The 14026-nt window shown below is 40.6% G+C and overlaps 1 protein-coding gene across 3 annotated transcripts in view; it reads left to right on the top strand.

The window, feature by feature from the left end:
* Positions 1-2268: 2268 nt before the first annotated feature.
* LOC102789724 (SH3 and cysteine-rich domain-containing protein 2-like) overlaps positions 2269-14026 on the top strand; it is a 28235-nt gene continuing 16477 nt past the window's right edge. For 2 of the 3 annotated variants that reach the window (XM_006798259.2, XM_006798258.2), the window contains exons 1-2: positions 2269-2858; positions 12291-12639. In XM_006798259.2, coding sequence (XP_006798322.1) covers positions 2775-2858; positions 12291-12639 — 433 coding nt within the window. In that variant the 5' untranslated portion in view covers positions 2269-2774. Of the gene's footprint in view, positions 2859-12260; positions 12640-14026 lie in introns of those variants that run through there. The other variant, XM_087840357.1, reaches the window with a different exon arrangement.

The raw sequence follows: 14026 nt of genomic DNA, 5'->3' as shown, positions 1-14026 counted from the left end.
AAAATGCAGGTGGTATTGATTTCAATCAGAATGGAAAACGTGAGCCAAAATGCACAAAAACCCTGAAACTGAAATAAAATGAATCTTTCTCTGATTTTTAAATATCTACCAATACCCCTGCACTCCTAACATGACGTGCCCTAAAGTCTCTTCCAAACATGGAAAAGCCTTACAGCAAAAAACAAACATTTGAAATATGAACAATACTTTTTGTGTTTAGCATAGCATTAATACATGTCTAAATTTATTTCTTGATTTCTTGTAATGTTAGTGTGACTAGAGATGAATCCAAAGACATAAGTCCTTCCTGTATGCCTTAATTAATTTGTCAGGTATTCATATATACATGTAACTCCTCAGGCTGTTAAGGGATGAGCAAATCCATTTCTTAACGTGTCTACAATAACATTTCTACAATATATTAAAAAAACAGTTATCTGAAGACGTAGGTCAGGCTACCAGAGCCTCAAAGTCAGTGACAGACTTTAAAAAGGTCTGATTGTATCCTTTATTCTAGATCGAGCTTATTATAAAAGTATTTTAATCACAAATGCAGATAAGCAGTTGGGTATAGAGAAAAACATTGTCACATTGGTGACTGTGGGTTCAAATGTGAGCTCACAACATCCTGCATGCAAAGTCATGCAGCTATGTTTGTTTACACTTACATTCAGATGTCTGAGGTGGAGGAGCAGATGAACAATCTGTATCAATTTAATGCGATGGAAAGAGCTGCAGCCCTGGTCCTGTAGCTGCACCATGACGACCGCTGTCAGGACTGGGATCTGTCCTCCGCCGCATGGGACTCATTTTGTTCCTCTCATCCTCCCATTGTTTCCTCATGTGTCTAAATCAGTAAGAGATCAAATGTGTTTTCACTCCGTTTTAATGTTCATTTTTAGCCGGGGCGTGTTCTGGCACCTGGGGTATCACATGGAGGATGAAAGGTGAGTAGCTTTGAGGGGAAAATTGAAATGAGTGTGTGTGTTTCCCTCATTCAGCTCTCTCAGCTGTTCTGAGTTCAAACATTGTTGGATCAGATCACAGCTCATAGCACAACACTGCACCGAGATATTTAACTTAAGCTTATTTTTAACAGCAGACACTGCAATACACTAGAAAACTGAATGCTTTTTTGTTTTGGGTTTCTCTTTTTTAAATACTTCCAGCAGTCATTCTGTTGTGTGCTGTTCTCTGGCTCTGAGTGAAGCAATAATGAATGTGATAACAGAGGCTTCCTCTCTTAGCCTTTCTTCTTCCTCCATTCTCTAGCACACCCCCGCCCAAAGACTTTCTGACAGGAAACTTTGATGTCAGCCTTTGGAGAAAAAACGCTTTGCAGACAGAAGAAGGAAAAAAAACTTGAATCAAATTTAGAAGTCCTTCTCCATGCCATTCTGTTAATATGAGCATTGAACTCCTTTTAAAATGCCATTATTATTTAACCCACCCTGTCTGTCACCTGCGTGTTTTATAAAGGAGACAAGCAATAGGAACTTGTCCCAGAACGCTGATTAAACCAGGTAGGAAATGAGATTGCATTTAAAAGCAGGTAGCAATACTGGTGCCACTTTAAATTAAGCTTTAATTCTGTGGGGCAGCAGCTGGTAGCCACACTTTCAGTATTCACTTCTGTAGGGTGCAGGCAGAAAATGAAGAGGAATGGATGATAACAGAACCAAATTGTCTCATTATAGTTTCTCTAAAACTCTGAATAATTCTAACTAACACAGCTCAGCCTATACTCATTACTCTTCTTCTGAAGAGGAAGATGCCTGCTCTGATTCACTGCTTAATCAAGCAGCAGAAGGCTCTCTAGTGTCTTGTGTGTTCTTGTGGCTTCTTAATTCCCTTTTGCATGTCTATCTAATGTATAGCCTTAAAATCATAATATATTTTTTAAGATATCCGTGTCTGTGAGTTACTGTATGTAATCACACTTACTATTTGTAACTACGCGTCTATGGCTGCACCATGAAGGCGCATAGAATTAAACAGCAGCTCTGACACTGACACACACACACACTCAAGACGCAAAATCCGAGCAGCAGAATGAAGTGCTGCTCTTGCTTTTACTCCAGAACAGAGAAAATTTTAAGCTAATGTATATTTGGGTTTTGAATAAGCTTCCGCCCGTGGCCGTCAGTCTTGATTTAGACTAAATGAATCCCGGTAGAGTTGTAAAAAATAAAAATGCCCCAATCATGCGCCTCAGACGCATGGAAAGGCGTGCCTCAGATTGCGCTTAAATTTAAGTCTGTGCAGCGGTGAAGGACACAGTTCGCTTTGGATTTACACATAGCGAGTTCCTCCAGAACACAAGCTGAGGACGATTTGGATATGATTCTATTTCGCTGACATTCTCATATTCACACAGCGACATTTTTGCTGATTTGAGCCGTTTTTGCACCTGGAGGACGGAGGAATTGTGCCACATTGGAGCTTTCCGGTGCGCGTCAGCGAGCGACACAAAAGACTACCCACACGCAAGGTTCAGCCGTTTCCTGAATGCCCATCCTCACGTGGCATAAATGAGATATTAACAGCTGGTGAATTTATAACCTGTTCTCACAGATCCTAATAAATCCAGAAACGTGTTTTGTGGAGTCGGTGGCCCTGAGGCGCGCACAAATCCCTCTGATGTGGATCTGTCACACTTTGTCAGTCTTTTAAATGGCTAAAGCCGGAAATCTTCTTCCGACTGGACTCTATTTGAGGAGTTAAAACTTTTACTGTTTGTGTCTCGAACGACGCTTCCCACTTCGACACCAATTATGACCGAAAACAATGAGATGGAGTGCGACTCGGAGCTCCAGCGCTCTCCAAGCAATATGCCCATCCAACCAATGACTTCCAAGGCAAGTACCTAAATTTTGAGTTTGGTTCTTGTTCAGATGCCATACAGATCAAAACATACACGTATTTGTGCCTAACGAATCGAAAAAGAACAGTATCAGTAGATATAAGTGAGTTTGCTGAGTAGTTAAATGCACAGACTGAACTATTAATAAGAAGACTTATTTTATTCATTTGAAGTGTATTCTTCCCCTTTGATGGTTTTCTCCACCCGCATTTCCACCGTTTATGTAATACTAATAACAACACAATTGCAGTAGTATTCATCACGACTGCGTCACTATAGGTGTAACCTCACACGTAAGGTGTGATGTCATACTGTCTCCCCGTGTCTCTCTTTCTGTCAAAATCCATCAGAAGCAGGCGCACACAAAAGGGTTCAAGTGTGTGTTTTTAATGACTATTAGGCAGCAAAACAAACATGTAATAATGGAAGTGTTTAATGCTTTTGTCTATTTGTTATTTTAATTTGCTTCTTTTTTGATGAGCTACAGTTTTTTTGCGGACATTTCAGCACTCCACTCACGCTGTTTCTTCTATGCTGGTAGCAAGTTTATATTGCAATAAATAAGACGCTGCATTTGCTTATGTGAATTTTGTGTCTGTCTTAAACACGGCTACTAGTGTGCATGTCTAAGATACAAATGCCCTTTCAGAGTGTCTTTATGAATCCATTTAATTTGTTCACTCAGCTATATAAACAAAGATTTCAAGGGCTGCCCTCCAAGCTGTGGAAGCTTTCCCAATGTCTGCTTCTTAATGGAAGGACACATAAGACCAACCGGCTTGATACAACTTTCCTTAAGTCAAATCTACCCTATGACTCTTTATGCCACCCACACACAAACACATGCACGCTGCTGACATGTTTGGAGGAAAGTGACACTCCGTGCAGCACAGTCACATACTTCACCAGCCTCAGACTGCCTCTGTGCTTCATCTAAATGTTTGATGTCCTCTTTGAAAGCATACAAGCTGGCGTTGTTACAAGCCATTTTAACACCACTTACTCCAGGCGTTCTACTCCAGCTCTCCTCTTCTCACCAGCTGCTACTGGTGAAAACTGGGCGTGAGCCTGTTCCAAGCTGGACTGATTGGTATTCAAACGATTCACCGCTTCGCTCTGGCTTCATCATGTCACAGCCCTCTATAATAAAAAAAAACCCATCAGTTTGATCATCTGGCTTTGGTCTTTCAATCTATTGAGTTCTCTGTGTGGGATAGATTCAAAATTAACCTTCAAACTTTATGCTAGAGGAACTCATCCTTTCGAATTAATTAAATACCTGGCCTTTGAAGTGTTAAAGTAAAAATGCAACCATAAGTACAATACTAGAGTTTTTGTCAGCTTGGCTCTGGAGGCCATTCCTCACATAAAAATACACAGCTACAGGGTGACATTTTTGAAAGAATCTAATCAGACACATAGTCATGTGTCCGTGATGGTTTTTATTAGACAACAATGACGGGGAGGAAACGAAAGAGGTAACAGATGCTCCCCAAAATCCACCAGCAGCAAATTCCCCCCAAGATGGATATCATAAATCAAGAACAGAGGAAAACAGTGCCAGAAGATTATGAGAAGAGGAAGCGCAGTCTCTCTCTCCAGCTCCCAACAATAATCTGTAGTGTATTGCCAAGCCTGGCAGAAATGTGAGTGGTGGAGCCAATTAGATGCCCAAGTAGCAGTCATCAGCCTATAGTGTTGCTCTTTTTGTGCAGAGCAGTTTGATCTCTCTGGGCTGTTGATGCTTTGGGAGCTTTTTCTGTGATCGAGGTGCACAGGTAAACATCTTCTCTCCCGGATGAACACACAGGATGATGTCTGAGCGCAGAGATATAAAGGCGTAAACATGTTTTTGGTTGATATACTTGTTTGTCAGCTTGCCCGCTGAGTAATGACAACTCCCACAATCCATCCGTGTGTCCACTTTGCATTCTTCATTAAACCCTCTTAAATGGATGTGAGCGCACAACACACACACATACGCAGCTGACTGAGAGATGAAAGCTGACTGGCATTCCCTACAGTGAAGCTGAAGTGTCTCAGTTTCAAAGCTAAGTTACAATTAATCTTAAAGAGCTTACATTCAAATTTATGTTTTTGGCTTTCTTTTTATGTTGACACATCCAAAAAACTTTTTTTTTCTTTTGGCTATTCAGGAAAAGGCAGTTTAACAAGGCTGAGCTGTATCACCTTGTTTTCACTTTGTCCAAAACATCAACTGGGAACAGACAACCAGGAAGTGTGCTTTAAACAGTAATAATAATGGATTGGATTTATATAGCGCTTGTCAAGGCACCCAAAGCGCCTTACAATGCCACTATTCATTCACTCTCACATTCACACACTGGTGGAGGCAAGCTACAGTTGTAGCCACAGCTGCCCTGGGGCAGACTGACAGAGGCGAGGCTGCCATATTGCGCCATTGGCCCCTCTGGCCAACACCAGTAGGCGGTAGGGTAAAGTGTCTTGCCCAAGGACACAACGACCAGGACAGAGAGCCCAGGGATCGAACCGGCGACCTTCTGGTTACAGATGCGCTTCCCAACCCCCTGAGCCACGGTCGCCCCGAATATAAATAAATAGTAGCCTATTATGTGTTCTTATACTAAAATAGTCTTGATTAAATAGTCTTTGTCTTGATTAAATTACAACCAGTTAGTTGTAATATCAGACTCATCAGGATTGTAATTAAAGCAGTATTTAAAACCAAAATAATAATAAAAGAAAGAAAGAAATAGAGCCTCCAGTCTAGCTAGTGGTTGTGTAAAAACTGGTACACTCAAAAAGGTGATGCAAGCCTGCACGTTAAGCACTATTTGCTAAATTCAGCAGTGGTACTGAAGCAGCACTAAACAGAAGTGCAGTAGGATCTATTAATGGTGCTACTACATTATTAGTCACCAATGTATCCTGATGGAAAAAATTAAAGTTGTGCCAAATTTCAATCCATAAAAAAAACTATTGAGACATTTAGCTGAAATTACCACCCAAACCGCAAACTTTATGGTCAGACTAAAAGAAAATGGATTAGGGTTTTTAACCCAGGTGGTAATGAACACCTCTGTAATGTCGATGGTTCTAAGAAAAAGCACCGTCTTTATCGACATCTCTTTTAATTCATTTAAGGATAAAGGGGTGGTTGCTGTGAAGACAGCATCGAATGGGAGAGAACATTTCACTGCATCACTTTTGATGGATACAGCAGTCATCATTTGTCATAAAGCAAGCAGGTTTTATCATGTGCACCTGCTCATGTTCACACAGGCCATAGTCATTACTGCCATTCAGGTTGAACTCTTCCTAATCATCTAGCAGGTGCATGATTTCTGGTGTTTTTGCTGACATTTCGGATGTACAAACATCTTTAAAATGACGCTCACACTTTTGGCTTTTTCTTCAGATGAAGGGGGTATGACACAGATCAGATAGATGTGAGCAGGTAAGTAAGTCAAATCAGGAAGCTGAAGTGGGCCAAGGTCTTTTTTAATCAGTGTAACACCTTCACTGCTGTGATGTTTATTAATGTGACACTACAAGGAAAAGTGTGAGATGCTGAAATACTGGACACTAGAAATCTACAGGAGCACAAAAGATACTCCATACTGCTATTCCTCAGAGATCATCTCTGCTGTTAAACAGTCCTTAAAAGTGATTGTGTGTGTGTGTGTGTGTGTGTGTAAATGATTGACGGTGTGTACATGTATGTGTGATAGTAGCAGAACGTAGGAGGCAGCCTGTGATTATGCATCTTTTCTCATGCACTGAGAGCAGGAATTTGCCAGGATGCCATGCATAATAAGAAATTTTGACCAACCCGAGAAATCTTGGGACATAAAACCACTCCAGATGTGCTCCTTGTAATCATAAATACAGCTGCTCGCTCATATTTTTAATTCTATGTGATTTTTTTCTTTCCGCTGTTGTGTTTCCCTTTAATAAAATCTTCTTCGTTTGTTCGGTTACAACTGTCGGAGAAGAGTTGAAGCCACACAGTGAAAAATAATTATATGCTGAAATCCATGTACCTGGTATTTGATGGTGACAGTTTCCTCTGAAATGACATATTCTGCTGATGACCTAGAATTGGAGGGAGCCAGGAGACTGTGTCTTTCAGAGCGCAGTTATAACTCGGTTATCCTTCTTAAGGCTGAAATCTCCTCACTTAGAACAAGGTCAGTCACTATGACGTGTATCATTGCAAAAAAAAGAAAAAAAATGTACCTCGTTTTTTTTAGCGCAACAAGCTAGAGTGATTAAAGTGGAAATTCAAGGGTAGGCAAATTAAAATATTGATTTCAGGTCATATGGACTTGAATACTGGTTTTGACTTGAGGCAAAGATCAGTTGCAGTAACTGTTTTTTCCAATCTGTGCAGCACGTTCTCTTTACTACTGCTGATGGCAGAGCAGAAAATTGGCACACTTCAGGAGTGATGGGGAAGAAAGGGAATAAGTAAAAAAAATAGCCCCCCCCCCCATCCCCCCACCCCCCACCTATGCACACCTATAGAGTTTTGACTTATAGTAATCCTACTGGTGTTACATTTCTAAACACTGAAAACATGTGATGCAGGCCCCACCCAGACCATCTCACCAAATTCCAGAGTGCCTATATTATCCTCATATTCCCAGTGGGACAAAGGCTTTGTTGTTGAGTCTTGACCTCTGGGCAGACTGGAGCATCCCATAAATATCTCAGACTGGCCCCATTAAATTTTGATGGCGGTAGAACCACATTCGAGTGACATAAAAGTCTTATCATTGAATTATGACCAGTCAATCCTCGCTGTTCCGCTGTGGAAAATTGATTTTGTTATGCTGGCAACATGTGAGGAAGGCAGAGGTCTGTTGTAATACAGATCGAAGATGTGAAAATTATGGGCTTTTACAGGTCTGCTGAGACAGCTCGTCAGTCTGCTGTGCAGCAGTGAGATAGGAGCTGCTCAAAGAAGACTGACTCTGCAGCTGTGTGTAAATCTGTGCAATATTTTGCATTTTGCATCGCATTATTTGTTATGCATGAGTCACAAAAAAAGTTGAGGGAGGAACATTAGCAGGCAAGACTTGACCCAAATGCGTCTTTTTAAGCTGAAACGGGTTGAGTATTACTTGGAGAAGTGCAGTTGGGGAAGAAGTGACAGAAGACTGAGGCAGGTCCCGTTGCAGGTCACAGGGATTTTCACAAAACGAATAATCGATAAATAATCAGCGATAAATCTGGGACTAAAGTGTGGCATATGTCGCTTCTGACTCATCGATATCAGCATCTCACCTCATGTGCGGTGGTGCACATGAATGTGCAGTGAAGCCGCACATCATACTTGATGTCACATCGGCCTTGAGTCAGAAGGATTATTCTTTCAGATAATGTTCAAATGGAAGAAAACGGGAATGTTTTTCAGGCCCGCGCACTGACAGATGATTAGATTAGCTGTAATTGAGACATGTGCTCTATAGCTGGAGCTGTTATGCCAGCACTCAGCCGCTCTGATTGAAAGAGCTCTGCTCAAAGCTGTGATGCTGCACATAAAATATGAGGTCAAAACAACTTTGTACTGTTAACATCATTAAAAATATATTCCACCCCATTATATACTTTATAAGTCGTAATGTTTCATGAATCATTTTGTTAATCATTACTAAGTCATTACTGAGAAAATATTACCAGGTTGCAAACATGTGGGTTTTGCTGTACCTGCTTCAACACCAAATTTATTTTACCCCTCATTAAAAAAATGAATTACTAATGCAATTCGAAACAGATCATTAGATGTTAATCATTATTTATTCGGTAAGCATAAATTAGATGCTTGTTCATCCTTACATGACAACTTTTTTAACATTTTTAATCTAACTAGAATAAGATCACACGCAACAAAGCAAAAGGCATCTCTGGCTTTAGACTTCACTGCAATAAATCATTACTTGTTATTAATCTCTGGCTCTCTTCCACACCACGTCTTTTGTCCTGTCTTCCTCCCCTCACCCCAACTGGTCGGGGCAGATGGCCACCTCTGCCTAAGCCTGGTTCTGCCAGAGGTTTCTTCCTGTTAAAAGGGAGTTTTTCCTTTCCAGTGTCACCAAAGTGCTTGCTCATAGAGGGTGATATGATTGTTGTTTTTTTTCCCTCTATGTATTATTAGAAGGTCTACTTTACATTATAAAGCGCCTTGAGGCAGCTGTTGTTGTGATTTGGCGCTGCATAAATAAAATTGAATTGAATTGAATCTCCCAAACTGAAGGTTTTAAGTCATGCATTAGGATCACTGTGGTGCATAGTTCAGTGAAATCCAGAAAACACATGGACATATCCAACGCACTAATTACCTGCATCCAGGCTATAAGCATCATAGAAGACATGCTGCACATTTCCTGCAGCTAACAACACTTGTGCGTCAAGAAGCTGCCATAAATAGGTGAACGAACGCTTGCAGCGATTCAGCTTACAATAAGAAACCCTAAATCCCCAACCAGAAGCTAAGAAATGCAAATCCTGCAAAATGTCCTTGCCCAGATTATATGTATTTAACGAAGCAGTTGGTTACAATACTTGATTTCAAAGTTCTAAAAAAAAAAAGATAAGAACAACACCCTTCGGTGCTCAGAGATGTCTAACAGAGATATAATGAATTGTAGTAGTCCACAGCGTACCTAATCTTCATCAATGTAATCGAATGAAGGGAAATAATTTCGCAAATAGAGGAAGCATATGGAGTGTGCAAATGTACATTCAGTTACACTCCTACAGTTTTGTTTCTTTTGCGCTGTATCGATGTGTTCCTCACACACACACAGACACACAGTCAAATAGACAAACTGTCTTCATAGCTTATTCCCAGACTCACAGAGCTGTAAACAACATGTCCCTGTTAAGTGATTATGTTTGGTGCTGAGCAGAATGAGCACAGACAGACAGAGCATGTGCGCAGAGTGTATGTAGCCTGCTGATGATCTGTCTCCTCGTCTGTCTGTGTTCATCCGTTCTTTCCTTGAGACGTGACCACACCCTCGCACAGCGTTACCCCTTCCATCGCATGTCATTGTAACAAATGTCTGCCCGTCCCCTGGGAAACTAGCATCATCAACCGTACATAGAGCTGGAGGCAAATGTCAGAAGCCATTCATTTGTCCAGTCAATCAATGCTAGGCATTCTGTAGATAACTGATGTGATGCCTGTTGATGTGATGTTTTATCATTTGACTCTTAAGATTTTGAAATGCACTGAACTTAAAGAACTGGTTTGGTTATTACACCTAATGTAACAGTGTTCCTGCAAAAGCTGTTAAAAAGTTAACTGGTAACCGGCCAGAAAAATGATTGAGTATAAAAAGGAGTGTCCAGGATGAGTCTCTCAGAAGCAAAGATTGGCAGAGGTTCACGACTCAGGCAAAGGCTGTGTGGGCAGACAAATCCACAAATCCAAGTTAACACTCTACCATACAAAGAATAAATTGTAAATATGATCCAGGAATGCTGCAACCATCTCTGGGGAATTTAAGCTATACTGAGGCAAAAAAAAGAAACCTGTCTTCCTGTGTGACCAGTCAAAATGTGATATTCTTTTTGGAAATAAAACACATTCCTCCAACTTAGTGAGGAGAGGTACCATCCAGCACATATGGTGTTGACAGCACACTATAAAGAACTGAACTCTGTAATTTTCCTGTCTATGCTTTCTGGCGGCCTTTCAAACATGGCTGCTTTTTTAATCATTTTTTGTCCAGTGGTAGTACCTGACCATTTACATAGGAGTGTTTTTTACTTGTTAAGCCATTTAACACTGAACTATGAATCATTCAAGCACAAACTCAAGGTATGAACCAGTGTTGTCTAGACATAACAGACAACTTAGCAATGAACTAATTTTAAATTGTATCTTTAGGCACTTTGTTACTATCAGCCTATTACAAAACACGTGTAATTTTATTCCATTTCTTTATTTGAGTCCATGAAAAATGCTAAAAATGACACCGTTTGACAAACATAAAGTTGTATTTTTCTAACAACAAGGTGATTTCCAAACAGCGATTAGCCAAAATTTGAAATATTTCTGCTTCCTGTGCAGATTGTCCTTAAAAAACCTAGGAAAGCTTGACAAGAAAAAAATGTCAGTTCTGAAAGCTTTCTACAGAAGATGAACACAAAGTCCTGAAGAAAGCAAAGACCTGACAGAGCACCTGAGAGATGCATCCGATGCACACTGCCAATGCAGTAAAACTATACTTGGACAGAAAAACAAACATTGGAGCACCACCAGTCATGGATTGGCCTCCCCAGAACCTGGATATTAACATTACTGAAACAGAGTGGGATCATCTTGAGTGAGAATGGAACCAAAGGCAGCCAACATCCAAAGAAGAGCTTCAAACGTCCTTAAAAAAGCCCAGAGAAACATTTCCTGAAGAATACTTAAAGAAATGACAAGAAAACTAGAGCTCGGGCCATACCACATACTGACTTTCAAGTTTGTTATAATATTAAAGCATCTGGATTTGTCTCCTATACTGCATTGGCATGTATTTTTCATGAATGTTTACAGATATTTGCAGATATGAATTGCCACACTTATTTCTCATTTTCCTAATCTTCCTAATCAACTTTCTTTATCTTTTGTACAGAACTTCAGAAGATCTGTACTGATATGGGTTTCCATTCGCTTCGATGGCACGGGCAACTTGCACATCTACAGGGGGACCTTGCTGCATATTGATGCTTAATAATACAATATGTGCAGGCTTTAAAGCAGCTATTCTTACAATCCAGACAATGCTCTTTTCAGGGTAGTCCTTGCTTTTTTCATGATGCCAAACTACACGTTGTACATAAAGCACCATTATTCTGTGATAAAAGACTGGGTGCTGCATAATAACCCTTTACCTGTGTGTATTCACACATGTTGTTGGTGTTTGAGTTCAACCACTTGTGCTCACTGCCTCTTTAGTGGCCACATGGCGCTCACTTTAAGGGCCCTGGTGATGGGTTGTTGATAGATGATCGGGCTGAATAAACTCTTGTTTTGTTTTATCACAAGAGTCCTTCTGTCACTACCACTAAGCGAGTACAATTTATACGCACAGCAGTGCTCAATCTAAGATGCTGGGTGTTCTCAAAGAGAAAAAGCTTATCTTGTTCAACCAAAAGCACAAGCACCCCTTTAAAAATATGAATTCGATCTCGCAGAAGGGGACAGGCAGCTCTTTTATTAATGTGTTGTTTCCTTATGAGGTGATATTGCTTTACATGAGTCAACTTCTTTCCCTAAGGTGTACTGATCTGAACAGAGTGTGGTGTTTATGGATTCCGGGATATTGCCTGTGCTGTCTTGAGGGCACATTGGACATTTGTTATTGCTTCTTGCTTATCTCATGTTTATTTTTAATGCATTCTCTTTGTCCCCATGTCTGTCGATGTGTGTCCGTGGGTGCAGCTCCAGAGACTAAAACGCTCATTGTCCTTCAAGACCATGATGCGCAGTAAGAGCGTGGAGAACTTCTTCCAAAGGTCCTACAGCGATGCCCGCCTGCCCCAGGATTTCATCACTGACCCGCCGCCTCCGTCCCCCCCTCTGATGCCTGGCTCCCCACTTGTTGGTGACCGGTCACCATCAATTTCACCATCTCGCAGTCCCAACCCCTCCATCTCCTCCCACTCGCCCTCACTCAGCCTTTCTCCATCACTCCCCGTCAAGCCTCCCCGACCCCAGATTACCCACTGTTTCCAGGACCACATCTTTCGAAAGCCCACCAACTGCCAGCATTGCAAGCACATGATAGTAGGTAAGGTGCCTGATATTCTCACTGGACATGGTCTTTGGTGATACACTTACTCATGAAAACTAAAGACTGAAGAGTTTAGATGAAAAACTTTGAATTTTGTGTAAAATTATTATTCAGGATCTATGATGTATCACCACTTATGTGATTTTCAATTTCCTGTAAAGATGAGAGAGTTGGTCATATGAACAAGCAAGCAAATTTGGACAAGTAATTGGTCTTACTTCTTTTTTTTTCCAAATCTAGTTGGAAGTAGGGAAGTGGGCAAGTGCATCTGGACAATTGTGGAACTTTCCATTCACCATTAAATTTACTTCACTTAAATCCATGCAGACCCTTGCATATTTGAAAGCACAGAGACTATAAATGTGGTGTCAGTCTTCTCGTACAGCTCCATATCAGACAGAAAACAAGCATATTTAAGGTGCTCAATTACCTGAAGTGGTGCAAATAAACAAAATAATCATGATTTCCTGAGAAAAGTGAAGTTTTTAAATCTCACCTCACTGCTTCCTTCTTTTTTTCTCTCCTCGATTTAAGTCATTCAATTAGATCTGGACTTTGCTACAGCTCTGGTGCAGATGTGCGACTGCTTTTGTCTCTGATTTGCCACCTCTAAGTGCTACTAGCTTCTAGTATTTCTGCTAAATCTACTCCCTGTCACTGTGATTGATTATAGTCTCCAACCTGCTCCCCCGTGTTTGCTCCTGTGCAGTTTTTTGAAAATTTATTTTTGCATCCTTAGTAGGTTTATTTATGTAACGCATAACTTCGCTCTAGATTTACCTCTGCAGTCCCGAAACAAAGTGTAGCCTCTTTCTCATAAGCTGTTAAACTCATTTTATTTCTCTCTCTAAAACCGCTATTTTTCTTGTTGTTTCTGCTCTAATACAGACCTGTCGATATAATCCCCATCTGTGACAAATTCAGAAATCAGTGATCTTTGTTTTCTAGGATAATAAGGACTCAACTCCTTAATCCCTAAAACACGAAAAGAGGATTTTTAAACATATAACAAATGGGAAGAAAACAACTGGAGTCTCGGGAGACTTTAGCTCTCAAACATTTGAAAATACAAACGTAAATGACTCAATGCCAAATCGATTATAATTGAAATATGTCCAGCTGCTTTCCAATCTCTCTAAGTTGTTTTGCAAGAAGAGCTGTTCATTATGAAGCTGTTAGTGTGAGCTCTGTTTGCAGTGCCAGCCTGATAAAACTGGGACAGGGTTTGATTTCATTCTCCACCTGAACAGAGAAAAACCTGCACATATGATCTAAGGGCCACTTTGTTCTGTTAGCACTTTCTGCCGAGTGCACATCTGTCGCCTGCTGATTTCTTTTTCTTTTTGTGACTTCAATGTCGGTGTCCCCTGCTTTCATTCTCTCT

Source organism: Neolamprologus brichardi, chromosome 4, assembly GCF_056152115.1.
Source record: "Neolamprologus brichardi isolate AB-2024 chromosome 4, ASM5615211v1, whole genome shotgun sequence".
Taxonomy (NCBI): domain Eukaryota; kingdom Metazoa; phylum Chordata; class Actinopteri; order Cichliformes; family Cichlidae; genus Neolamprologus; species Neolamprologus brichardi.
This window is presented reverse-complemented; position numbering and strand designations above follow the sequence as displayed.